This window comes from Cyprinodon tularosa, unplaced genomic scaffold, assembly GCF_016077235.1.
Source record: "Cyprinodon tularosa strain WSP-4 unplaced genomic scaffold, ASM1607723v1 ctg407, whole genome shotgun sequence".
NCBI classification, from domain to species: Eukaryota; Metazoa; Chordata; class Actinopteri; order Cyprinodontiformes; family Cyprinodontidae; genus Cyprinodon; species Cyprinodon tularosa.
Window position 1 is genome coordinate 24,698 of NW_024039127.1, and position 25,706 is coordinate 50,403.

The window sequence follows — 25,706 nt, forward strand, 5'->3', positions numbered from 1 at the left end:
TCTGGAGATCTGGGAGGCTTCTTGCTGTCTGCTGACATTCAAACAGCACATTTCTTCTTCTACGCTTGGATTATCGGCAGAGCAGACGCTGAATGCGCACTTTCGTCTGGTTTGGTCTGCCGCGGTTTCCGTAGCGTCGTGAACGCGCTTTTAGGAAATCCTATACACTACTGTTTATGCTCTAAAAACATTCTAAATGACTTCGTTTCGAGTAAATTCTGGACGCTACCCACTCAGGACACTTGGAATACATTGGACGAGCAGTATGGAGGAATATTGACACGTTTTTGTGGACTTTTATGGACCTTTCTGCCTCGGGCGCCATAGACCTCCATTATTTGAATGTCAGCAGACAGCAAGAAGCCTCCCAGATCTCCAGATGCATTTGAGATATCAAAAAAGTACTCCAGAGTGTTGTTCAGCATGGGGGTGAGTAGAAAATGAAGGCTAATCATGTTTTGGGTGTACTATTCCTTTAAAGTGCATTAGCGCCACCATCTGATAAGGAGTTAAACAAGGAAACAGGAAACAAGACTTATCCCAAGAGCAAAATAAAATAATATTTTTCCAAACTGTTTAATTTAGCCCAACTTACTAAAAACTTTATCGCATTTGTCCTCATAATTTCTAATTTATCATGAAGTTATCATCACTCTGCCGTTTCTGATGGTCCTGCTAGTTTTCCCGTTTCCAAATTTAAAACTCTCTCTTCAAGATACTTTTCTGCAGCTTTCACTATTATTTTGATTATTTCGGGTTTTAGTCCTCTGAGTACCACAATTGATCACTTCTACCATGACAAGAACAAAATCCTTTTTTTTTTAACAATTAGTGAGTCTTCTGCAGGTCTGGGTCTCTCCTCCAGAGGTTTGAACTTTTCATTTGCTCCACTGATGATTTGGGTCTTTCTGGCTGGGATGAGATTCTTCTTGCAGCCTCAGCAGAACTTATTCTGAGCTCTAATTTCACTTTTCTTATCTCTTCAGATGTTTAGCCACTTTTCAGACCCCTCTAGCACTTTGATTTCTAAAAAGCTCCTAGCGCCAAATCTAGAGACTTTTTTCTGCTACTGGAGACTTTGGAGACAACATCTAAAAGCAGCGAACTCTGCTCTCCAGAGCGAGTAGATTGGTAACCCCGCCTCCTGCTCTCCTCTATCTTGTCTGCTGTCATGATTCATGCAGCTATTATTTCATCCAAATGAAAAATGGAGAACAGATAAGTAGATCATGGCTTGTCTACAGTGAAAAGAAGGACTGGGTTATTTACTTTGGCCTTTTTGGAAACACAGGAAGGAGCAATCAGCTAAGTGAGCTTAGTGCTTGGAAAAAATCTTTCATTCCTTTAGAGACAGCATGAAAAGTCAGCTGAGTACAAAACATAGAGAGGAAAACAAGAAGAAAAGGGACAAGAAGAGAGGGACACAACCTAGAACAGATAATGGATGTCTATTCTATTCACATTTCTCTATCTGGAGAATGGGGCTGTGTTCAGAGGGCCCCCTGCCTGTCTTTGCCTAGGGCCCCACATTTCCTAAATCCGCCCCTGGAAGCCGGATTATCTTATTATCGTTGTCAGGGCAACCACAATGTGTTCAGCCAATCATGTAGCGTAACGTCACTGACAGGAAGCAGATCTATTGTAATAAAGAATAATTTCCTATAGAAATAAAGTTTAATACATTTGATCAGTTATTTAAAATACCTGCACTGCTTTAAAAATAAATTGCTTTGATGAGCCATTTATTTCTGATGAGGCAGAGGTTTGATGAGCATGGTCACGTGACGTCTTTGCGTTGGTAGTGACGTGTCCCGCCAGGTTGCAGCTGCGTGAGCCTCTGACAGAGCAGCGCATCATCAGCTCATTAAAGCCACATAAAGGCTTAAAGCTGCGGCGGGCGGTGAGTCTCTGATCTCACTTTGATTCCTTCTGACCGGAAACACCGTTTGATTCATTAATATGATTCTTCTTGTTTTGCTCATTCATCCATTTGAAATGTGAGGAACGTTCCAGAGAAGCGGATCCTGCAGGAAGCAGCCATGAGCAGCCCACGTGACCTGCACTTCCAGGGTAAACATGGCAGCCCTGCAGCTTGGCTCAGAGACCTGCTAAAAACACTCCATCACATCAGAGGCTCATTAAAGCAATGCCACCTGCTGGTCGGTTGGATGACCTGGCCGCTTCTTCAGCTTTAGGAATTCATTTCATGACATTTAGATCTGAATCCTGTGAAGTTAGCAGACTGCTTCAGTCACAATATATGAGGGTCACAGATTTCAACACAACACCGGGTTCAACCAGAAACTTTAATCATTCTGGCTTAAACATGTATTTAAATGTTGTCTTTATCAGATTATATTGTCAGAACATTTCTATTTCATAAAAAAAATCCTGTCTTAAAATCTGTGTTTTTTCCGTTATCTTCTGCAGGCCAGTTAGTTCTACGTCAGCCTGAACACCTAAATTCGGCCAATCAAATATCAACGGTCATCTGTCAATCAAATGTTTTCGGTCATAGCATCTTGATTCATGTGTCGCAGCTAATATACGCAACGGTTGAAACCAGAATCCTTTCCTTTCCCATTGAGTTGCGTCCCAGTGTTCACGGGGATGGACGTCTGTGTCTTCGGCAGGCGTAGAGCTAACAGAACTGGCAGCGTTGCGAGGCAAGGGCTCAAACATGTACGGCTGGAAGCCTTCTACACCAAACCAAGCTTCTGCCGCCCTGGCGTCCTCTTCCACAACATCTTCGTCCCCGCTTTCCTGCTCTAAATAACAAATGGATGACGGAGGAGACTCATCCACGACCTCCGACACTAAACTCTCCTCCTATTGCATGTTTCCGCTGTCCATAGCGTTCCTTGACAGCGTCGTTTCTAAGTCACCAATTTAGTGCTACTTGGTCCCAATGGAATTTCCTATTGGGAAGCTGCTAGCACTAAGTTGCTAACTGGTTAGCAAGATGCTTCCAGCAAACCAGCCACAACCAAACATGGTTGCGAACCTTCCGCCACAACAATCCCGCCCCCTTGATAAACGACCAATCACATTCACTTTATTCACTCGGGTAAAGCCGGGCACCACTGGGAGAATTTGGAAATGCGACCGTTGGAACGGCCGCTTCTCTACGAGTTTAAAAACAATCCACTGGACTTTGTTTCCAAGTTTGAAGCCATTTCTCTTCCCATCCAGGAAGCTTCTTCAATTCAAATGTCTGGATTAGTGTTTAGCTCTAGTTTTTATAGAGCAGACCAACAAACTCTTGTTTTGGTTTAGAAACCATGCAAACTGAAGCAGGAAAACTAGCTCCACCCCCTTCGCTTATGGGAAGTGAAACATCTTCAAACTTGGAAACAAAGTCTAGTGGATTGTTTTTAACTTTATGGACAAACTAACGCGTGTTCCCAGCTGAGCCCACAGTGGCGGGAAAGGAATGTTTGGATTATTGATTCTCAGCTGGATGGAATCTATTTCCTGATAAATAGTCTGATTTATTTCCCTTTAAATGGATCAGAACCATCATGGCCGCCCTGTGTTTAGCAGAGGACCGTGAGGCGTTCAGGGGTTCAGCCTGGAGTTCAGACAGGAAAGAAAACCTAGAGAGGAAGGAATGACCTTTGACCTTTTTACCTGTAGCTAGTTACCTCTGTCTGAAGCTCCAACCCACTGACCTACTGGGTTTACTGGGATCAGGGGCAGATTTAGGAAATGTGGGGCCCTAGGCAAAGACGGCAGGGGGCCCCCTGAATGGAGAAGACAACACAAAGAACAGCCCCATTCTCCAGATAGAGAAATGTTGATAGAATAGACATCCATTATCTGTTCTAGGTTGTGTCCCTCTCTTCTTGTCCCTTTTCTTCTTTTTTCCTTTTTATCAAAAACATAATTAATGTGGAAAAATAAGGAATAGTTGTATTAACCATACATGGAAACAGAGTTTTATGGGGCCCCCAGGAACTTGGGGCCCTAGGCAGCTGCCTAGTATTGCCTAATGGTAAATCCCCCCCCCTGTCTGGGATGTGGTTCCCCTCACCCTGAGGAACAGGAAGTGACACGTTGGTTCAGCTCCTCGTCCTTCTGTGTTTGCAGAGTTTGAGGAAGCAGCAGATCTTCTGTCTGCGGACCCCGGGGCCTCCACGCTCAGCGCGTCTGCATCCAACGACCCAACCACTGCAGCCGGACCGGCAGCGGGGGAGGACATCAAACTGGACCTGTCTGAGGACGAGGACGCTCGGGAGGAGAGTTCAGAGGTGACTGGTTCCGAAGACCAGGATCAAGGAGATCCTGGAGATCCTGGAGATCCAGGTCCGGCAGCAGCTGATGAAAGTTCTGTGCTTCCAGCTTCTAGGAGGACAGAGATCAGGTGGAGGATTCTGGACCTTTGAGTACTACCAGTCCTTCTTCAACGTGGACACGGTTCAGGTAGGAGCGCCGTGCGTCTGTGGGACCCTCTGAACCCAGCGGTGGTCTGACGGTGGTCCAACCTGTCCTGATCCAGGTTCTGGACAGGGTGAAGGGCTCGGTGCTGCCTCTGCCTGGAAGGAACTTTGTCAAACATTACTTGAGGAACAACCCAGACCTGTACGGTGAGTGAGAAACGCTGCCCCCTGCTGGAGGGACGGCGGTGAGGCGGAGAGTCCAGCTGCTGCTCCTCGGCGTCTTCTTCTTCTTCTTCTTCTTTACAATCTTTGGTGGGTTAGCAAACAGCAAATAGATGCATTTCCGCCATCTACTGGTGTCGGCCAGAATGACTCAGAAATTAAATTCTATTAAATAAATGTTTTATTTTTAGATATAGAAATATTATCCTGTAAATGTTACTTTCTAAAAAAACTTCTAAATAATTCAAATAAATCTAATGAAACTTTTACTTTTGAATAAATTGCTGTCTCTCCTCCTCATATTTATTACAGTAAAACATCACGTCTAATAGTTTAATAGTTTAATCTACTTTAGGTTTTAAATTTACCGTTCTTCTGTTTCCATAACAGATTTAAATTAAACCGTTCTGCCCAAAATCTTTCTTCTCTTCTAGTTCTTCCTCTTCTTCTCATTTCTCCAGTTTTCTTCTTAATTTTTATAAAACTAACTTCCTTTTTTCCCTTTCTTCCGTTCCTTTTATCTTTTATTTTTTGTTTAATTAACATTTTAACTTCAGATTTACTGGAATTAATAATTAAAATCAGTTTCTTTTGCTGCCTGATCTACCTGTAGCTCCTCAGTCTGTGATGGCTTCATTACATGAATCAAATCTGTTTAGGTTCTGACCCATTAATGGGGTCATGTGACCCCATTAATGGGTCACATGACCCAATTAATGGGTCATGTGACCCATTAATTGGTCATGTGACCCAGAGCGCCGCTTCCTGTCAGTCTGAGAGCTAGCAGAGCTAACGGCTGTTAGCTCTGACCTTCAGCTGATGGAGGATTCATTCAGAGGGTGAATGTTTCCTCATCTTTACCAAGAACTCCAGGATTCTGCTGGTCCAAACGGGTCAGATACCAGAACCAGAGACAGTCCAGTGCAGCCAGTGGCCTGCAGGGGGAGCCAGTGGTTAAAAGTTCTTTAGTGCAGCTTTCATTTCCATATTTATCTCCTCTGAACGTCTGAAACTTTGGGGAACCAGAAGGTTCTGAGGGTCCAGTAAGGATCGGCCCCGGCACCAGGCTCAGGTTGATTCTGGTACCGTGTGTTTGCAGGTCCGTTCTGGATCTGTGTGACTCTGGTGTTCTCAGTAGCCATCAGTGGGAACCTGTCGTCCTTCCTCAGAGAGGCTGGCGGCGCCACGGGGCCCCACAGGCCCCAGTTCCACAGAGGTGGGTGTGCAGCTCCGCTACAGGCTGGACTGGCCGACCCTGGTTCTGATTCTGTTCCGTCTCCCTGCAGTGACCATAGCGGCGCTGGTGATCTTCCTGTACGCCTGGCTGGTTCCGGTGGCTCTGTGGGGGTTCCTGACCTGGAGGCGGGCCTCTGAGAGGCAGCATGGAGGCTACTCCTTCCTGGAGACCGTGTGTGTCTACGGCTACTCCCTGTTCATCTACATCCCCACATCGGTCAGTAGAGGACGGATGTCCATACACTTTGTTCCTTCATGCTGGGGGGGGCCCAGGGGGGCAGGTACCCGAGGGACGGGGGAGGATGCGTCCCAGAGGGAGGGGGGCACAGCATTCAGAACCACACCTGCCTAAAAACAAATTTGAAACAAGGATGATCTGAAAAGTGTGGCCTGCTTTTGTTTTCTATTATTCTCTCCCCTTGATTTGGATCCAGACTTTGACTAGGCCAGGGGCGGATCTAGGATTCTAGGAGATCAGGGGGCCTGAGGGTGAAGATGAGAGAGTAGACTTTCTGCTGTTCTAATGTAAAATATGACAGATTACTGGATTAAAGACATTTCTAGTTTATTACATTCTATAACACGTAACAATCCCCCCTCCATAACATGGGAAGATTCACATCAAACGCAGCAGGAGCAGCTAGTTTACATGCAAACTCAATGGTTGACGTACGTCAAGGCGCAGCAAAAGGTCCTGCAGCATCTAGACTTTATCTGCTGGACGCGCTGCATCAACCAATGAGAGAAGCTGATCTGGGAGCTGGCAGGGAGTCAGACACAGCACTGCTGATGCAGAGCGCTATGATCACTCCTCTGAAACAGTTTATTAACGCCTAAATTAACTTCAAATGTAGAAACCTGCCGGCAGAATATGTTGGCTTTTATTATCCTGCTGCCTGCAGTTTGTAGCACAGACCTGAAAAACGCTAACATCTACTTCCAGCCGCCACCAACAGGAGGGGAAAACCCTGGAGAGGCGAGCGGGCCTGAGGCAGCTGCTGCTGGGGATTCCCAGTGACAGCGCAGCGCCGGTATGTGGGGGTCTGAGCGGCTCCCACAGAGAAATAATCTTTGAAGGCAGGATGGTAATCTGGATGAACTGACTGCACAGACCATGTTTTCAGGAGGACTTTCTCACTTCAACATAGATTCTAACTACTTTCTACCCGCTGATCACAGCTAATATAGCCGCCATTGTTCCAGGCAGAGAAAGGATAGAGTAGCTCCGCCCACCGCGCATCAGACCCACTTTACCACCGTGCAGCTAGAACAGCAAAGATGCTTCAACTAGGGCTGCAACTAACGATTATTTTAAAAATCGATGAATCGGCCGATTATTTTTTCGATTAATCGATGAATCAGGCAAAAAATATTTTTTATATTAACCTCTTTATTCCAAAATAAACATTATAGACAGAACAAACAAGCACACCAGTACAGGTTGCTCATTAACTGTACTGGTGCAATATGAAAAATAAATGTTTGTGTTAAAACTACGCAAACTTACATGAGAAATGTAGCTGAACATCCACAAAATATAGGCTACTTTGTTTCATAAAGCGCAAAAAAAGACATTTTTGTTTTTAAAAGCCTCTAAGGGGTTCAAACAATAGCCCCCCCCATTTCAACAAATGAGTTTTTTTTAGACTAGAAGAGTTCTGCCTTTTAAGACAGGAAAGTATAGCAGTTAAAGTTGCTGCTTGAGAAAATACTGAACCATAGAGATAAAAATAGCCCTGTGATTCAAATTATAAATTGTATTTGGAATAAAAATGAGAGAACTAGGGGTGCTAAAAAACACACATCCTCCAAAGACAGATATTTACATGGGAATGTGGCAGATAATTAATTGACATATTACTGATCTTGCTGGATTTTGTTCTGCTTTACTTCCATAAATTGCAGGATCTTCTTTACTTTATCTTTGCCAGAAGATTTAAACTTTAAAAGTCTTGCCCTCATAATTTGCAAGTTAATTTATTTATAAAGTAAATATAAACGCTGCTTAAGCTAATTCAAATGAAATGAAAAGTAAAATAAGTAGCCAACCTTATCACTGTCTGTAACCTACTAACACGGTAAGGAAAGCATCAGATGAGCTACCTGAGAAACTAACGTTACGTTTCCCCACTTTAAAACCAAACAAACATGGTGGTTCCGTGCCATGTTAATTTCTTTTGAAAAAAGTTGCATGTTATCACTTTTTTCGCTTTACAAAGCGCAGGCTATTTTAATTATTGTGATCAATTTGCGCCGTCAGTCCCGGTGCATGCGCGCTTCATTTGCAGTCTGGACGCTGAGGCTCTGACTGCAGCGCTGAGAGGGACTCCTGCGGGAGCGGGGGGAGGCGCCCCACGGCAGAGTAGGAACGATACATGCTTTCACGTAAGAGTCTCCAAAAGCCGCCAGTGACACCGAAAAAAGTCGCCAGATTTGTCGCTAGAACGCTTTTTTGAAAAATAGTCGTTGGAGGGGAATGAAAAGTTGCTGAGTTGGCAACACTGCACCTGCGGCGCTGACTCGCTCCGCCATATTTTTTCTTCCTCTTTCAGTCAAGAGGCAGTGATGACGGCGCGGCGGATGACGCAATAATCGCGCGACACAACTAATCGATGATGAAATTCGTTGCCAACGCTTTTAAAAGTCGATTTTTATCGATTTTATCGATTCGTTGTTGCAGCCCTATCTTCAGCTGCGCATCAGAACTAAACTGGTTTAAGCATCAGAAATGAAGCAGCGATTGTTCTGAACGCAGCATAACTGGGTTTATTTCTCTTCATCAACAACCAACTCTGAGGATTTGTTGACATTAGATCATTATTTTCCAGAGTTATGGAGGGAATCATATATTTTAGCCTCCTGATATAATCCGTTCCACTATAACATGGAATAAATAAACAAATCCTGTGAATTTTGAAACTGTGATTATTTTTCATACATTATTTATGAAACATTTATTATTTTATATTTTGAAATCCAAAATAGTTAAAATAAATCTGACTTTTGAATTAATGATGTTTATGAAATGTATTTTAATCCTCAGTTCCAAATGTCTGCAGTAGCATTGCTGCAGGTATTTTGGATCAGGAAATCTTTCTGGGTGGAAGGCGAAACATCTTGGAATACATTTTTTGGGAATATTTGTAAAATGTTAAATAAACATTTAAATAGAAAATACATTTCATTAAAGATCATCAAAGGATTATGTCAGCTGATTTCCCTCTCATAACTCTGGCAAATAATGATCAAATGTCACCAAATCCACAGAGTTTGTTGTTGATGAAGAGAAATAAACACATTGAAAGACTTGATGGTGAATTAATTTCTTCCCATTAAACTGGATGTTAAACAGTGAGATGATTATAGGAGCTGATTTTAGCGAGTAATCGATCAGCAGTGCAGTGAAAATGGTTCCATCCATCATGGCCGCCTCTCTGGCTTCAATGCGCCTCCAAACTCAGAGGGAACAGAATTCCATGGAACACCGGGACCAAGAAGGTCTGGAGGTCAGTCAGAGCTTCACATCCCTGGAACATCAGTTTGTTTAGCAACAGCTGGTGGTGATAACTTCTTCCTCTGCACGATAATGCTACAGGCTGCTTTAATGTGCATGCTGCCACCATCTGGTGAATTCCAGTACTGCACATTTTACTCAGATCAGCTCAGAAGCGAGATCCGGGGCTCTGGGCTCAGTTATCTGAAGGTCCTGACGTTCCGTGATCTGTAGAGGAGGATCTGGGGCTCTGCTGCTTTTTTCACATTGCTGCGGCTTTCAGAGTGGCTATGTGGAGAGGATGTCAACTGTAGGCCAATCTGAAAAACTTTGTTCATGTTAAGAGAAAATTCCAGAAAACGAACATCTGGGCTTTGTGGGGGAGAGGGGGAGGTGGGTGCAGTCTGGACTGGGTCATCGTTGATCCTCTGGTCTAGCACCCAGAGTGGTCCAGGGATTTTCCTCTGGGAACTGTTTGTTCGCTGAGTTGCTGGGCTGGTGGTCCCCGTTCGGAATCACAGGCAGCGTCGTTTCATTTCCATACGCGGCGTTTACATCATAGTTTACTTCAAGATGGTGGATTTTCAGCTCCATGCATGCAGCTATTTTCTGTAGAAGCTCGTTAAAGTCGTCTCTGCTGAAGGAAGGCGTCCTTTGAATCGGGTGTTTTTTCTCCATATCCGCTTCATGTTGAAGTCTTTCCATAATCTGCATCCCTCAGCATGATGCTGCCTCCACCATGCCTTATATCCCAATGAATGCTAATGGAAAGATTTCTGGCCTCGAATAACTAGAGATTATTGACTAAAAATAAGATCTTTATTTCAGTTTTAAATTTTTTTATTTTTGATAATGAATTTCTTTGATAATTCAAAAAAAAAATCTCTTTATTCCAAATTAAATGTCTTTAGTTTAATTTTAATGTTGAGTTTAGGATGATGAGCTGTTAGCCTGTTAGCTTAGCTAATGTCTATTGATGCTTCCATGAAGTTCAGCTGATCTTCCTCCTCCTGTTGGGAAACTGGAGGCCTCCCCGGTTGCCATGGTTACGCATATAGGATCGGTTTTCCACTTTATGCTCGGAACACGATGAAAGGTTCTGGTTTTAAGCCTCCAGATGTTTACTGCTGCCCAGATCTTGTGGATCCTACCATACGAGTGGCTGCAGTGGACGCTGGCCGTGGTTGCCATGGTGATCTCTGGCTCGGTTCTGGCCCTCACCTTCTGGCCCGTCGTCAGGGACGACAGCAGAGCGACGGCGGTGGCCACGGTGGCGACCATGATGGTGCTGCACACTCTGCTGGCTGTCGGCTGTAAGGTGAGGAGGGGGCGGGGTCATGTAGGGTCATGGGGGGGGGGGGACCTGAAACTGACGCTGTTTCTTCTTCTTCTTCTTCCAGCTGTACTTTTTTCAGACAGACGTCCCCCCCCCTCCAGCCTCCACCGCTGCCCCCCCGCTCCACACCACCTTGGTGGCCCAGCCCCAGTGAGCGGTTCTGCTGCCGGCCCAGGAGGACCGGTCCAGCCGCGTTCGGGTCGCCTGGTTCTGATTCGGACCTCCTGTCTCCTCAGCAGCTGAATGTTGGGGTTGGACCTGCTGGTTCTGGTTCTGGTTCAGCCCAACTTCTACTTCCTGACTTTCCAAACTGTGAAGGTTTAGATCTATTTATTAATTTCCTCTGATATCGACTCTTCAGTTTAACTTTCAGGGTTTTTCTGTTTTATTTATTCTTGTTTCTCTGAATAATTTGGTCTCATTCATAAATAATGTGAAGAAAGTCGAGGTTTCTGATCTACTTTAACAGATCTAACACAGACTGAACCAATCTGACACAGATTTCTATGTTTGCTTAGAGGTACGGAGCACAGAGTAACTCATAGCTGCTCCCTGCTGCTCAGCTGGCTGAAATGAAGCCGTGTTCAGAAACAGTAGAAGCTGCAGAGAGCAGCTGGTTGATGATCCAGATGTGAAAAGGTTGAATGTTCTGAACTAAAACCTCGTTAATTTAAAACCATCAATAAATAATGAATCAGTGAATCGTTTACTTTGCTCTGATTTAATCTCAACGGTGTCAACATAAACAGGAAGTGATCATTTAGTGTGAAACTAAATACGGCAGAAGAAGAAACATCTCAGACTAAAGAGTTTCAGCAGAGAAATTAGTTTTATTTAAAATAAATAACAATACTGTGACACAAACGGCAGCAAAGAGTCCATGAAATAAACATTTAACTTCCAGTGTTAAAAACTTAAACTCACAGGTCATTTTGAATCTGTTGGATAAATCCCATATGATCTTAATCCACTCCAGGGGGCGCTCTGCTGATCAGGCAGACCTCTGATCCACGGAAACCTTTTAATTCCGGTTTAGTTTAGTAACCTTGAACCTCTGAAGGTTTCATCAGCAGACGAGACGCTGAACTGCAGAACGAAGGGGAAGCTAACGGATGTTCAGACAGAATTGACGCTGCATTCCTCCATGCTAACAGGCTAAGCAGCTAGCTGAGGTCGGTTCCAACACGTTTCATTGGTGGCAGCTGCAGAATAAAAGTTCACCTCATCAGGAGGAACGCCTCCTGATGCTAAATCACGCCATGCGATGAGCTCATGGTGCGAAGAAACGGGTCCATAGCTTAACGACTACAGACCTAAAAAAAATGGCTTCTTGCAAAGATTTAGAAATTATAGATCTGTATCTCACAGAGCTGAACTGTTTTAGTTTGCCTTGTTTTAAAAAGCTAAAACCAGTTAAAACACAACCTGTCAGACTGTTAGCTGTTTCCGACTAGCGGTTAGCTCTGTCCGATTAGCGGTTAGCTTCCACCATTCTGAGAATCTTCATCTCTGTATAAATCAGTCAGTAAATGGAGAGAATTTACTGACTGATTTTCTAATCTTTCAGACCTTCTTCCTCTGACCTCCATGAATGAATAATACTGCTAACGGCTAACAGCGCCGTGTTTTTCACAGTCTAGTGGCGGCTCCCGGTGATGCGTTCAGGCATCAGAGGACATTTGAGGCTTGCGGTCATTCTGTGGTCGGATCAAAGCGGGATGGCGGCTGATTCTGGCTGCAGCCTCCATTAGAGTCCAACCTGCTTCGTTCAGATGGAAGCAAAGATGCAGTGATCTTCCACAACTCCTGCAACGCAAAGAAAAAACTAGCATTAAAAAACTATTACATAAAAAATATGAAATAGCAATAGGTAAATGTTCTGATTAAAGGAATTGATTTTATTGATGAACTGACAGTTAATCCCAGATATAAAATTCAGTTTAATTAACAGACTGCTAGAAGGTTTTCTATGGAAGGAAACCCAGTCTGACTGCATTCAGAACAAGCATGCATAGGGTGACAGTGGAAAGGAATACTGAATGTTAACAGGATGGAACCTCCAGCCAGAGGCGGGAGTAAGTCCCATTCATGCAAGTCCTGAGTCACCTGGAAGGACGATCAAACAAATCATTTTCTTTTTCAATAAACCCATTTTAGTCTTTTTCTTAATGTCTGCTGATAAGGTGGTAAAATAGATCAACATGAATGAATTTTATTTGTAAAAATAGATTTAATCACATCACTGTATGTTAAAAAGAAACGCAGTAAAAGTGAGAATTAGCTTTTTTTAACAACAGACACTGGAGCTCCATGTTTGTCGGAAAATTTAGTTTCTATTATTTCATATATTAATTTATCCTATTTCCTCTCTATAAAAGTTTTCACTCAGCCTGTTTCACCTTGAAGGCCACGCCATTCTCTGCAGGATGGTGTTTGTAGACCAGACAGAGCTTCTTCCCATAACAAACCAGATTCTTTCTCAGGTTTATTCATAACATGTTACTGTTTAACCAAAGTGTCTGTAATTAGTTTTGACTCTGACTACTTTCCATTGTTGTAAGTAAGGAGGAAAGAACGCTGCTCAGATCAGAACAGGGCAGAATGCTGCCATTAGGGCTGTATGATGATCTGTTCTCTCTTTGCAAAGATAAAATAAAGTATAAACTGATCAATACTTTTTTCCAACTATATCATACAAATAGAAACACTGAATTTCTCCTTTTGTGGTCCGGTTTCCATGGTAACAATCAAATAATGTAAATGAAAAAACAACATAGGAACAGTTGGAAAGCACTAAATCCATCAAGAGTGAGACAGAGAGAGAGGGGCGAGAGAGATAGAGAGAGAGAGGAATCAGAACAGACTGGGAGCCGTTTCAGACGTCTGATAGGTTCAAACCTCTGCAGCGAGTCCTGACCAATGGGATCTGATGATGATGATGATGATGCCATGGCCAAACACGCACTCAGCTTAGCGCCCTGGATGCGTCATCCAATCAGCATCCACCAATCTATGCGTTACGCTCAGCCTGGACTTCCTTTGATGTGCTTATATTAGCATATTATAATATCTCAGCACTGTGAGCATCATCACTGGCAGCTGTGCTCATCTTTTTATTCTTAATAATACTGCCTATTGATACCTTTATATTCCATTTTTTATTTTCCTAATAGTTTATATGTGGATAATGCTTATAATGCCCTAATAACAGGTAAAGAGTAAAATGGTAGTTGGTGATAAAGGTTTCCTGATGATGATTCCTCGTGGCGTGGATGGATCCAGCAGCGGGTTCAACGGTTCTGGTGTTTCAGCTCATGGATGCTAACGAAGGGAAACGAAGGGAAAACACAGAGCAGTTCTTTCTCTTTCCTTCCTCCCCATAAATCATGGGAGGTATGAATACCTTCCCACAACAATCTCACTGTGAGAGGCAGCGATCTTTGCATCAGTTAGAAGCCAGAGGTTTAGCCGGTTAGACGGCGGCGTGTCGGCGTCATGCTGAGGAGAGCAAACGTTCACAGGATCCTGGTCTGGAAACATCAACATTAAACATGTTTCTGGAATCAGAAACACTTTAATGATCCCAGAGGAAATTATCTTTGTTCTGCGCTGCAGGTGTGAAACAGCTAGCTACCTACAGACGCACCGTAACCATGGTGATCACATCTGGAAAACGCTTTGATGCTTTAAAGCAGCCGACTTCATAACAGACACGCATAGAACAGGCTAGCTTCTTTCCTCTGGATTTAGATAGATGATTATATCTAAGCTGAGGAAACATCAGCAGCAGGAACGCTAACAATATAAAACTAGTTTATTAACTTATCAGCAGCTCAACCAAAACATGGCAGATCTTACATGTTTTTATTTCCTGTTGTCGTGTAATCTTTGCAGCCAAAATGCGTGGCTTCCATTTTCTGACCTTCACTCATTAGACTGATGCAGGTGCTCCCCGCCATACTTTAAGTGTGTGTGTGTGTGTATATAAATATGCATGGACTTTTAAAAATCCAATACCAAAAACGTCCAGAAGATGGCAGAAGTACATCTATATCTAGTGTGAAGAAGAGGTGGCGTTTGGCGAGGAACTTGCGGTTATTGACGCTGGTCCATCAGCTGTTGCCGTAGCTCCCGGCTAACGCTTTGTGTGCGCGGCCGCACTAACAGCAGCTTGATGACCAGGGTTTAACTGATGTTAGCGTAGCACCTTTTAGCTGCTGGATGCGTACATAAGGCTTCCTGGAGCGCAGCGTGCAGAAGAAAGCGCCTGGTTGACCTGACTTCCTGCTAACGGCTCGCCATCTGGCCCCGTCTCCTCCAGCCACGCCCCTCGCCATCTATTTATCAGACCTTTATCTATGGTGGGGTCATCTTCCCCGGAGTTCATGACCTGCATGGTTCCTGCATGGTTCCCGCTCCATGCCATTCCGTTCTCTCCATCGTCTTTCTCTCCAAACACAAAGTTTCATTTATTTATTTTTTGACTTTTAACTCGTCTCTCTGTTGAACGGAGCCGTAAACGGCGGCAGGTGACTTTCCCTTCAGCGCTGAACCACAATCCATCTGGTGACATGAGCAAGAAACGAGAGGAGGAGGCAGATGCTTTCCTAGACCCGCCCCCTTCTTCTGATTGGCTAATGCTGTTAGTTTCAGAGCGCTGCTTTGCTACCATTGGCTGAAAAATGCAAGAGGGATTTCAATTGTCTTGTTTAAATTTATTTACCGTCAATTTATTTTCAAGTGACTTTTTTTTACCCGCGGTCAATCGCTACGAGCAGGAAATCCCTTTAATCCCTGTCAGGATGACTCAGGCTAAATGAAGCCATGATTATCTAATCATTTATTTACTAATAATGATAATAGAATCAACATGATGGCAGTGACTTGGAAAGTCTCACATCAAGTCAATTCACAGGTCAGAAAGGCCAAGTCAAAGTCAAGTCTTTTGTTAATTTTAATCCAGAAGTCCTAGGTCACCATCTGGTGACTCGAGGCAGACTCGTGTCAAGTCATTGACTCGAGTCCCCCCCCCCCCTCCATCTCTGCCTCCAGTAGAACCAGACCCAGTTTTAACGGCCCAGTGGAGGTCAGAGGCAGAACCAGGACTACTTTCTATGTTAGAGAGTTAGAGGCAGCAGTAAGTCCTGCAGGGTCTTCATCTGGGACAGAGACACGGCTAAAGAAATGAGTCATCATCTAGGAGATGATGTGTCTAAAGATCTCCATCGCCGGCCTGGTCTGGGACAGAAACAGAGTTAAAACGTTTCAGTAAAACTTCTCTCACCAGCTGCTCAATGCGTTCATAGAGAAGAAACTGGGGGAAGTTTAAGGGGACGAGTTCCACCATAAACCTCCAGCGTCCATCCTGCAGATCCTGCAGCTGGGACAGACAGTGCATGAAGTGATTGTAGGCCTCACAGCAAACATCCATGTGCCGCAGACTGAAGTTCATCCTGTGAGACAGAAAAACCAGACCTGAGATACGCACCAATACCCAGAGCAAGCAGGACATCTGACATCATCAAAGACTTCCTCCTTTATTAGTAATAGAAACTAAACGCCCAACCAGTGGTAACTGGCTCTGCAGTAAGAGAGACCGGATCAGATAGAACTATAGAAACCAGAACCGACTCCTCTGATCCAGAGGAAATTTCAGAGTTAATCAACTGTCTTCATTTAAGGAAGTATTCCCTTACTTCAGGAAAAGGTTATAGAAAGCATTAAAAAAAATTTGAAATCAATCCTCTGGACTTTGTTTCCAGGTTTGAAGACGTTTCTCTTCCATCCAGGAAGATTTTTCAATCCAAAATGTCAGAAATAGTTCCAGGTTTTATCCAGCAGCCCAACAAAGCCTGGTTTTAGTTTAGAAAACATGCAAATAGAAACGGATGAACGGGTCCCCCCCTTTGGAATGGGGGTCGTTTGGCTTCTTTGTTAGCCTGCAATGCCCCATACCCAAACCTAAAAGCTTCCTGGAAGCAAAACATCTTCAAACTTCTCCCGACTTTACACCAGTGAATAAAGTCTGGAACCAGCTGAATAACCAGTCTGGAACCAGCTGAATAACCAGTCTGGAACCAGCTGATTAACCAGTCTGGAACGAGCTGATTAACCAGTCTGGAACCAGCTGAATAACCAGTCTGGAACCAGCTGAATAACCAGTGGGGAACGAGCTGAATAACCAGTCTGGAACCAGCTGAATAACCAGTCTGGAACCAGCTGAATAACCAGTGGGGAACGAGCTGAATAACCAGTCTGGAACCAGCTGAATAACCAGTCTGGAACCAGCTGAATAACCAGTGGGGAACGAGCTGAATAACCAGTCTGGAACCAGCTGAATAACCAGTCTGGAACCAGCTGAATAACCAGTCTGGAACCAGCTGAATAACCAGTCTGGAACGAGCTGATTAACCAGTCTGGAACCAGCTGAATAACCAGTCAGGAAGGAGCTGAATGACCAGTCTGGAACGAGCTGAATAACCAGTCTGGAACCAGCTGAATAACCAGTCAGGAAGGAGCTGAATAACCAGTCAGGAAGGAGCTGAATAACCAGTCTGGAACCAGCTGAATAACCAGTCTGGAACCAGCTGAATAACCAGTCAGGAAGGAGCTGAATAACCAGTCTGGAACGAGCTGAATAACCAGTCTGGAACCAGCTGAATAACCAGTCAGGAAGGAGCTGAATAACCAGTCTGGAACGAGCTGATTAACCAGTCTGGAACGAGCTGAATAACCAGTCTGGAACGAGCTGATTAACCAGTCAGGAAGGAGCTGAATAACCAGTCTGGAACGAGCTGATTAACCAGTCTGGAACCAGCTGAATAACCAGTCTGGAACGAGCTGAATAACCAGTCAGGAAGGAGCTGAATAACCAGTCGGGAACCAGCTGAATAACCAGTCAGGAAGGAGCTGAATAACCAGTCTGGAACGAGCTGATTAACCAGTCTGGAACCAGCTGAATAACCAGTCTGGAACGAGCTGAATAACCAGTCAGGAAGGAGCTGAATAACCAGTCTGGAACGAGCTGATTAACCAGTCTGGAACCAGCTGAATAACCAGTCTGGAACGAGCTGAATAACCAGTCAGGAAGGAGCTGAATAACCAGTCGGGAACCAGCTGAATAACCAGTCAGGAAGGAGCTGAATAACCAGTCTGGAACGAGCTGAATAACCAGTCTGGAACGAGCTGATTAACCAGTCTGGAACGAGCTGAATAACCAGTCTGGAACGAGCTGATTAACCAGTCAGGAAGGAGCTGAATAACCAGTCTGGAACGAGCTGATTAACCAGTCTGGAACCAGCTGAATAACCAGTCAGGAAGGAGCTGAATAACCAGTCAGGAAGGAGCTGAATAACCAGTCTGGAACGAGCTGATTAACCAGTCAGGAAGGAGCTGAATAACCAGTCAGGAAGGAGCTGAATAACCAGTCTGGAACCAGCTGAATAACCAGTCTGGAACGAGCTGAATAACCAGTCAGGAAGGAGCTGAATAACCAGTCGGGAACCAGCTGAATAACCAGTCAGGAAGGAGCTGAATAACCAGTCAGGAACGAGCTGATTAACCAGTCAGGAAGGAGCTGAATAACCAGTCAGGAAGGAGCTGAATAACCAGTCTGGAACGAGCTGATTAACCAGTCAGGAAGGAGCTGAATAACCAGTCTGGAACGAGCTGATTAACCAGTCTGGAACCAGCTGAATAACCAGTCTGGAACGAGCTGAATAACCAGTCAGGAAGGAGCTGAATAACCAGTCGGGAACCAGCTGAATAACCAGTCAGGAAGGAGCTGAATAACCAGTCTGTAACGAGCTGATTAACCAGTCAGGAAGGAGCTGAATAACCAGTCTGTAACGAGCTGATTAACCAGTCAGGAAGGAGCTGAATAACCAGTCTGGAACGAGCTGATTAACCAGTCTGGAACGAGCTGAATAACCAGTCAGGAAGGAGCTGAATAACCAGTCTGGAACGAGCTGAATAACCAGTCTGGAACCAGCTGAATAACCAGTCTGGAACCAGCTGATTAACCAGTCTGGAACGAGCTGATTAACCAGTCTGGAACGAGCTGAATAACCAGTCAGGAAGGAGTTGAATAACCAGTCAGGAAGGAGCTGAATAACCAGTCTGGAACCAGCTCAATAACCAGTCAGGAAGGAGCTTAATAACCAGTCTGGAACCAGCTCAATAACCAGTCAGGAAGGAGCTTAATAACCAGTCTGGAACGAGCTGAATAACCAGTCTGGAACCAGCTGAATAACCAGTCAGGAACGAGCTGAATAACCAGTCTGGAACCAGCTGAATAACCAGTCTGGAACGAGCTGAATAACCAGTCTGGAACGAGCTGAATAACCAGTCTGGAACCAGCTGAATAACCAGTCTGGAACGAGCTGAATAACCAGTCTGGAACCAGCTGAATAACCAGTCTGGAACCAGCTGAATAACCAGTCTGGAACGAGCTGAATAACCAGTCTGGAACGAGCTGAATAACCAGTCTGGAACGAGCTGAATAACCAGTCTGGAACGAGCTGAATAACCAGTCTGGAACCAGCTGAATAACCAGTCTGGAACCAGCTGAATAACCAGTCTGGAACGAGCTGAATAACCAGTCTGGAACGAGCTGAATAACCAGTCTGGAACGAGCTGAATAACCAGTCTGGAACGAGCTGAATAACCAGTCTGGAACGAGCTGATTAACCAGTCTGGAACGAGCTGAATAACCAGTCTGGAACGAGCTGAATAACCAGTGGGGAACGAGCTGATTAACCAGTCTGGAACGAGCTGAATAACCAGTCAGGAAGGAGCTGAATAACCAGTCTGGAACGAGCTGAATAACCAGTGGGGAACGAGCTGATTAACCAGTCTGGAACGAGCTGAATAACCAGTCTGGAACGAGCTGAATAACCAGTCTGGAACGAGCTGAATAACCAGTCTGGAACGAGCTGATTAACCAGTCTGGAACGAGCTGAATAACCAGTCTGGAACGAGCTGAATAACCAGTCTGGAACGAGCTGAATAACCAGTCTGGAACGAGCTGAATAACCAGTCTGGAACGAGCTGAATAACCAGTCTGGAACGAGCTGAATAACCAGTCTGGAACGAGCTGAATAACCAGTCAGGAAGGAGCTGAATAACCAGTCTGGAACCAGCTGAATAACCAGTCAGGAAGGAGCTGAATAACCAGTCAGGAAGGAGCTGAATAACCAGTCAGTCAGTGGTCAGCCTGGCCTCCAGGTTTGCTGGTTGTACCTTTTCTCCAGAGAAATGAAGATGGCGGCGGCGTGGCGGAAGCTGCTGCAGAGGCGGTACAGCGTTCTGAAGAGGCCGTCCGTCAGGTCGTCATCGTAGCAAACTGGAGACAGAAACAGGAAGATCAGTGGCCTCCTGTGGTTCTGAGGAGGACCCCATCAGGACCGGGACGGTCCTCCGTTCAGAGCTCACAGGTTCAGGTCATTGGAACATGATCAGCGTGACGGTTTAGGAGCAGTCTGCGAGGAGCGTCACGGTCGTCCAATCAGCTCCCAGCTATGGACCCAGCAGCCTTCATTCCTCACTGGGATCCAGAGCTCCGTCTGACGGCTGCCAGTAACCATGACTGGGTGTGAATGCTAACGTGATTTATCCTCCATTCAGAAAACTCTAGAACGATGAAGTAGAAGCTGGAGGAGTTTGATAGTTTAGAACCTACCATCAGCAGCCAGAATGAAGCTGGCGTTGTCATAGAGATCAGCCACTTCCTCTTCTGTCCAACTAAACTCCCCGTCAGCATCTAGAGAGCAGAGAGGGAGGAAGCCTGATGAGATGATGGTGGACCAAAGCACAACATCTGAGAGCAAAATACACCGAAAAAAATACAAAGAAAAAAATACACCAAAAAAAATACACAGGAAAAAATATACGGAAAAATACACGGAAAAAAATACACGGAAAAAAATACACGGAAAAAATACACGGAAAAAAATACACGGAAAAAAATACACAGGAAAAAATACACGGAAAAAAATACACAGGAAAAAAATACACGGAAAAAAATACACGGAAAAAAATACACAGGAAAAAATACACGGAAAAAAATACACAGGAAAAAAATACACGGAAAAAAATACACAGAAAAAAATTCACCGAAAAAAATACACTGAAAAAAAATACACAGGAAAAAATACACAGAAAAAAATACACCGAAAAAAATACACTGAAAAAAATACACGGAAAAAATACACAGAAAAAAAATACACAGGAAAAAATACACAGGAAAAATACGCGGAAAAAATACATGGAAAAAAATACGCGGAAAAAATACACAGAAAAAAAATACACAGAAAAAAATACACAGAAAAAAATACACAGAAAAAAAATACACAGGAAAAAATAGACAGTAAAAAATAGACAGTAAAAAATACACAGAAAAAAATACACAGAAAAAAATACACAGAAAAAAAATACACAGGAAAAAATAGACAGTAAAAAATAGACAGTAAAAAATACACAGAAAAAAATACACAGAAAAAATACGCTGAAAAAAATACACAAAAAAATCCACGCCTGCAATTCCTTCATATTCTATAGATAAACGACGCGCATGAAGAAGCAGAACCTCCAGACTAAAGACCTCGTTTTAGATGAACCACCACTGAATGGGTCTGGTTATGTAACATAGGTTACTGTTTCACAAAGTATTCACACCCTTTAAATCTCTCACTCTTTGTTTCATTGCAGCCTTTTGCTAAAATCAATAAAGTTCATTTTATTTCTCATTAATGTAACTCAGCATCTCATCCTGGCAGGATAAAAAAAAACAGAAATGTAGAATTTTGTTGAAGATTTATTGAAAAAGAAGAAAAAACACCAGCTGGTAATCAGTATTCAGGCCCTTTGCTGTGGCTCCTCTTTAACTCTCAGGCCGTCTGGTTTGCTGATCAGATGGTTCTGCTCCTCCATTGGAGTCCAGCTGTGTTTAATGAACCTGATGAGGAAAGGAGCACAGCTGTCTATAGAAGAGCTGTCAGAGCAAAGCAGAACCATGAGGGGGAAGGAAAGGAGCTCAGAGACTGAGGCCAAGGTTCCTAAACAGGTTCCTCAGCGGCTCCATCATCCTCCAATGGAAGAAGTTTGGGACGAGCAGAACTCTTCCTAGACCTGGACGTCCAGCCAAGCTGAGCAATGGTCAGAGAAGAAGTCAACCATCACTGGCTGAGCTCCAGAGGAGCAGCAGGGAGATGGGAGAAAGTCACCTATCCCTGCAGCCCCCCACCAGGCGGGGCTTCATGGCAGAGCCCTGACCTAAACCCAATGGAGCATCTCTAGTGAGCTGAAAATGGCCGCCCACCAACGCTCAGCATCCAACCTGACAGAACAGGAGAGGATCTGCAGGAAGGATCCCTGCATCCATCATCATGGCTGAACGAGCTCAGAAGGTGCTTCTACTCAATACTGAGCCAAGGGTGTGAAAACTTATGACCATGTTATATTATTTCCTGTTTTTACTGTGAAGATGGGGTGCTGAGTGAACATTAATGAGAAATAAAATTAACTTTGAGTTCATTTTATACTTTCCGTACCCACTGTATATCTGTGGTTATTCAACAGAGTTTCATCACCCAGAAACGTTTTCCTCTTAAATGTGTTTGTTGCTGTTTGGCTGCAGTTAAACCTGCCAGAAAACCATTCAAACCAGAGCATGCCTGCTCAGACCCCCACATACCGGCGCTGCGCTGTCACTGGGAATCCCCAGCAGCAGCTGCCTCAGGCCCGCTCGCCTCTCCAGGGTTTTCCCCTCCTGTTGGTGGCGGCTGGAAGTAGATGTTAGCGTTTTTCAGGTCTGTGCTACAAACTGCAGGCAGCAGGATAATAAAAGCCAACATATTCTGCCGGCAGGTTTCTACATTCTTAGTTAATTTAGGCGTTAATAAACTGTTTCAGAGGAGTGATCATAGCGCTCTGCATCAGCAGTGCTGCGTCTGACTCCCTGCCAGCTCCCAGATCAGCTTCTCTCATTGGTTGATGTGGCGCGTCCAGCAGATAAAGTTCAATGTTTAACATTTGAGGGAAGTTTCCAGGGGAAACAGGACGTACAATTTGTCATTTTTTAGTAAAGGCTGTTCAACTAGCGAGCTAAAAGCCGGGATCAGGCTGGTTTATAGACGAGTCTGTCTGGTGGCTTTAATGCTGCTAGGAGGTAAAGTAGTTTTCCTGATGTGCTGAAGATCAGAAGATAAAATGTGATCTCTTACCTGTGCAAAGACTGTGCTGAAGCCAGTCTAGCCGTTTAACTTTCACCTTCCCACCTGGTGGATAAAAACAGGATCAAAGCAGGTAGTGAAGCTAATCAGACAGTTGGATCAGAACCTTAAACTAATAATTCCTCAGTTAACAGTTTAACTCCATCAGTCTAAGCTCTAAACTATCTGGTTAGAAACTCTGACTTCAAAGAACTTTCTTTCTTTCTTTATTCTTTTCTAACCAGATCCAGATCCGTGGAGCATAGATGCTGCTTCCCCATGTTTAGCTCTAGTTCTGGGTGGACAGAGTGGGCTGGAACTAGAAGACCTGAGTGGTGTGGGAGGTAGATCCACTGGCAACAGATCTGTTATGAATTGAAGTGCTGATCTATTCACTGATTTCTAGACTAAAAGAAGGACCCTATTCTCTGAGCTACAAGGAGCCAGAGGAAGGACTTTAGAACCGGGCAGATGTCATCTACTTTCTATAGTTCTAGTGAGGACGCAGGCAGCAGCGTCTGGATCAGCTGTCTGATCTACTTTCTATAGTTCTAGTGAGGACGCAGGCAGCAGCGTCTGGATCAGCTGTCTGATCTACTTTCTATAGTTCTAGTCAGGACGCAGGCAGCAGCGTCTGGATCAGCTGTCTGATCTACTTTCTATAGTTCTAGTGAGGACGCAGGCAGCAGCGTCTGGATCAGCTGTCTGATCTACTTTCTATAGTTCTAGTGAGGACGCAGGCAGCAGCGTCTGGATCAGCTGTCTGATCTACTTTCTATAGTTCTAGTGAGGACGCAGGCAGCAGCGTCTGGATCAGCTGTCTGATCTACTTTCTATAGTTCTAGTGAGGACGCAGGCAGCAGCGTCTGGATCAGCTGTCTGATCTACTTTCTATAGTTCTAGTGAGGACGCAGGCAGCAGCGTCTGGATCAGCTGTCTGATCTACTTTCTATAGTTCTAGTGAGGACGCAGGCAGCAGCGTCTGGATCAGCTGTCTGATCTACTTTCTATAGTTCTAGTGAGGACGCAGGCAGCAGCGTCTGGATCAGCTGCAGCTGTCTGATGGGTTTTTAGGCAAACTAATGCAGACTCTTTTGCAGTGATCAATTCTACTATAGATAACATCTATAGTAGAATCTCAGCATCTAACCAGCGCTCTGATGGGTTCAGAGTCACCTGCTGACATTAGGATGTAAAGCTGTGTGTCGTCTGCATCGTCATGGTAACTGATCTGGTTGTTTGCTATAATCCGAGCATGTAGATGTTGAGCATGTAGATGTTGAATAGGAGGGGGCCCAGAATGGAGCCTTGAGGAACCCCACATGGGATTATCCTGGCCTCTGATTTAAAGTTCCCTGCTGATACATAGAAGCTGAGATGATCTGAAGGTTCCCTATAAGAGCTGCCTGCCTGTCAGCCAGAGAGTTATTCACTAAATGAAACGTCTTATATTGTTATATAAAACGTTTCACAGTTATACTGGTGTGTGTATATATACAGAGCCAGAGGTCTGGAACCGGCGGAGCCAGAGGTCTGGAACCGTCGGAGCCAGAGGTCTGGAACCGTCGGAGCCAGAGGTCTGGAACCGTCTGAGCCAGAGGTCTGGAACCGTCTGAGCCAGAGGTCTGGAACCGTCTGAGCCAGAGGTCTGGAACCGTCTGAGCCAGAGGTCTGGAACCGTCGGAGCCAGAGGTCTGGAACCGTCGGAGCCAGAGGTCTGGAACCGTCGGAGCCAGAGGTCTGGAACCGTCGGAGCCAGAGGTCTGGAACCGTCGGAGCCAGAGGTCTGGAACCGTCTGAGCCAGAGGTCTGGAACCGTCTGAGCCAGAGGTCTGGAACCGTCGGAGCCAGAGGTCTGGAACCGTCGGAGCCAGAGGTCTGGAACCGTCTGAGCCAGAGGTCTGGAACCGTCGGAGCCAGAGGTCTGGAACCGTCGGAGCCAGAGGTCTGGAACCGTCGGAGCCAGAGGTCTGGAACCGTCTGAGCCAGAGGTCTGGAACCGTCTGAGCCAGAGGTCTGGAACCGTCTGAGCCAGAGGTCTGGAACCGTCTGAGCCAGAGGTCTGGAACCGTCGGAGCCAGAGGTCTGGAACCGTCGGAGCCAGAGGTCTGGAACCGTCGGAGCCAGAGGTCTGGAACCGGCGGAGCCAGAGGTCTGGAACCGTCTGAGCCAGAGGTCTGGAACCGTCTGAGCCAGAGGTCTGGAACCGTCTGAGCCAGAGGTCTGGAACCGTCGGAGCCAGAGGTCTGGAACCGTCGGAGCCAGAGGTCTGGAACCGTCGGAGCCAGAGGTCTGGAACCGTCTGAGCCAGAGGTCTGAAAGCGTCTGAGCCAGAGGTCTGGAACCGTCTGAGCCAGAGGTCTGGAACCGTCTGAGCCAGAGGTCTGGAACCGTCTGAGCCAGAGGTCTGGAACCGTCTGAGCCAGAGGTCTGGAACCGTCTGAGCCAGAGGTCTGGAACCGTGGGAGCCAGAGGTCTGGAACCGTCTGAGCCAGAGGTCTGGAACCGTCGGAGCCAGAGGTCTGGAACCGTCGGAGCCAGAGGTCTGGGACCGTCTGAGCCAGAGGTCTGGAACCGGCGGAGCCAGAGGTCTGGGACCGTCTGAGCCAGAGGTCTGGAACCGTCTGAGCCAGAGGTCTGGAACCGTCTGAGCCAGAGGTCTGGGACCGTCTGAGCCAGAGGTCTGGGACCGTCTGAGCCAGAGGTCTGGAACCGTCGGAGCCAGAGGTCTGGAACCGTCTGAGCCAGAGGTCTGGAACCGTCTGAGCCAGAGGTCTGGAACCGTCTGAGCCAGAGGTCTGGAACCGTCTGAGCCAGAGGTCTGGAACCGT

The 25,706-nt window shown here is 45.4% G+C and overlaps 2 protein-coding genes across 8 annotated transcripts in view; one reads left to right on the forward strand and one right to left on the reverse strand.

Annotated features, from left to right (window-relative positions):
• The first annotated feature begins 1,792 nt into the window (after positions 1 to 1,792).
• On the forward strand, positions 1,793 to 11,373 carry yipf2 (Yip1 domain family, member 2). 3 transcript variants are annotated; one of them, XM_038298402.1, is made up of 9 exons: positions 1,793 to 1,900; positions 2,003 to 2,070; positions 4,090 to 4,250; positions 4,342 to 4,422; positions 4,499 to 4,586; positions 5,701 to 5,817; positions 5,888 to 6,054; positions 10,466 to 10,648; positions 10,731 to 11,373. In XM_038298402.1, exons 2-9 carry the CDS (start codon positions 2,040 to 2,042, stop codon positions 10,818 to 10,820), a joined length of 918 nt encoding a protein of 305 aa, XP_038154330.1. In that variant the 5' UTR covers positions 1,793 to 1,900; positions 2,003 to 2,039; the 3' UTR covers positions 10,821 to 11,373. The 3 variants fall into 3 exon arrangements, with proteins under 3 accessions (XP_038154330.1, XP_038154329.1, XP_038154328.1); XM_038298401.1 differs by having other exon boundaries at positions 1,799 to 1,900; positions 1,994 to 2,070; XM_038298400.1 differs by lacking the exon at positions 1,793 to 1,900 and having other exon boundaries at positions 1,915 to 2,070.
• Positions 11,374 to 11,702: 329 nt separating this feature from the next.
• mettl22 (methyltransferase like 22) overlaps positions 11,703 to 25,706 on the reverse strand; it is a 35,084-nt gene continuing 21,080 nt past the window's right edge. For all 5 annotated transcript variants that reach the window (XM_038298394.1, XM_038298396.1, XM_038298398.1 and 2 more), the window contains exons 8-12: positions 22,888 to 22,941; positions 20,346 to 20,426; positions 19,907 to 20,009; positions 15,951 to 16,119; positions 11,703 to 12,472 (exon numbers count right to left, since the gene is read on the reverse strand). In XM_038298394.1, coding sequence (XP_038154322.1) covers positions 12,359 to 12,472; positions 15,951 to 16,119; positions 19,907 to 20,009; positions 20,346 to 20,426; positions 22,888 to 22,941 — 521 coding nt within the window. In that variant the 3' untranslated portion in view covers positions 11,703 to 12,358. The remainder of the gene's footprint in view (positions 12,473 to 15,950; positions 16,120 to 19,906; positions 20,010 to 20,345; positions 20,427 to 22,887; positions 22,942 to 25,706) is intronic.

Bases quoted from the DNA above. Each gene is read 5' to 3' on its own strand.
- yipf2 (XM_038298402.1), top strand. From the start codon at position 2,040: ATGAGCAGCCCACGTGACCTGCACTTCCAGG. The intron at 4,423-4,498 runs GTAGGAGCGCCG...GTCCTGATCCAG, and splicing joins TCAACGTGGACACGGTTCAG to GTTCTGGACAGGGTGAAGGG. The intron at 5,818-5,887 runs GTGGGTGTGCAG...GTCTCCCTGCAG, and splicing joins CAGGCCCCAGTTCCACAGAG to TGACCATAGCGGCGCTGGTG.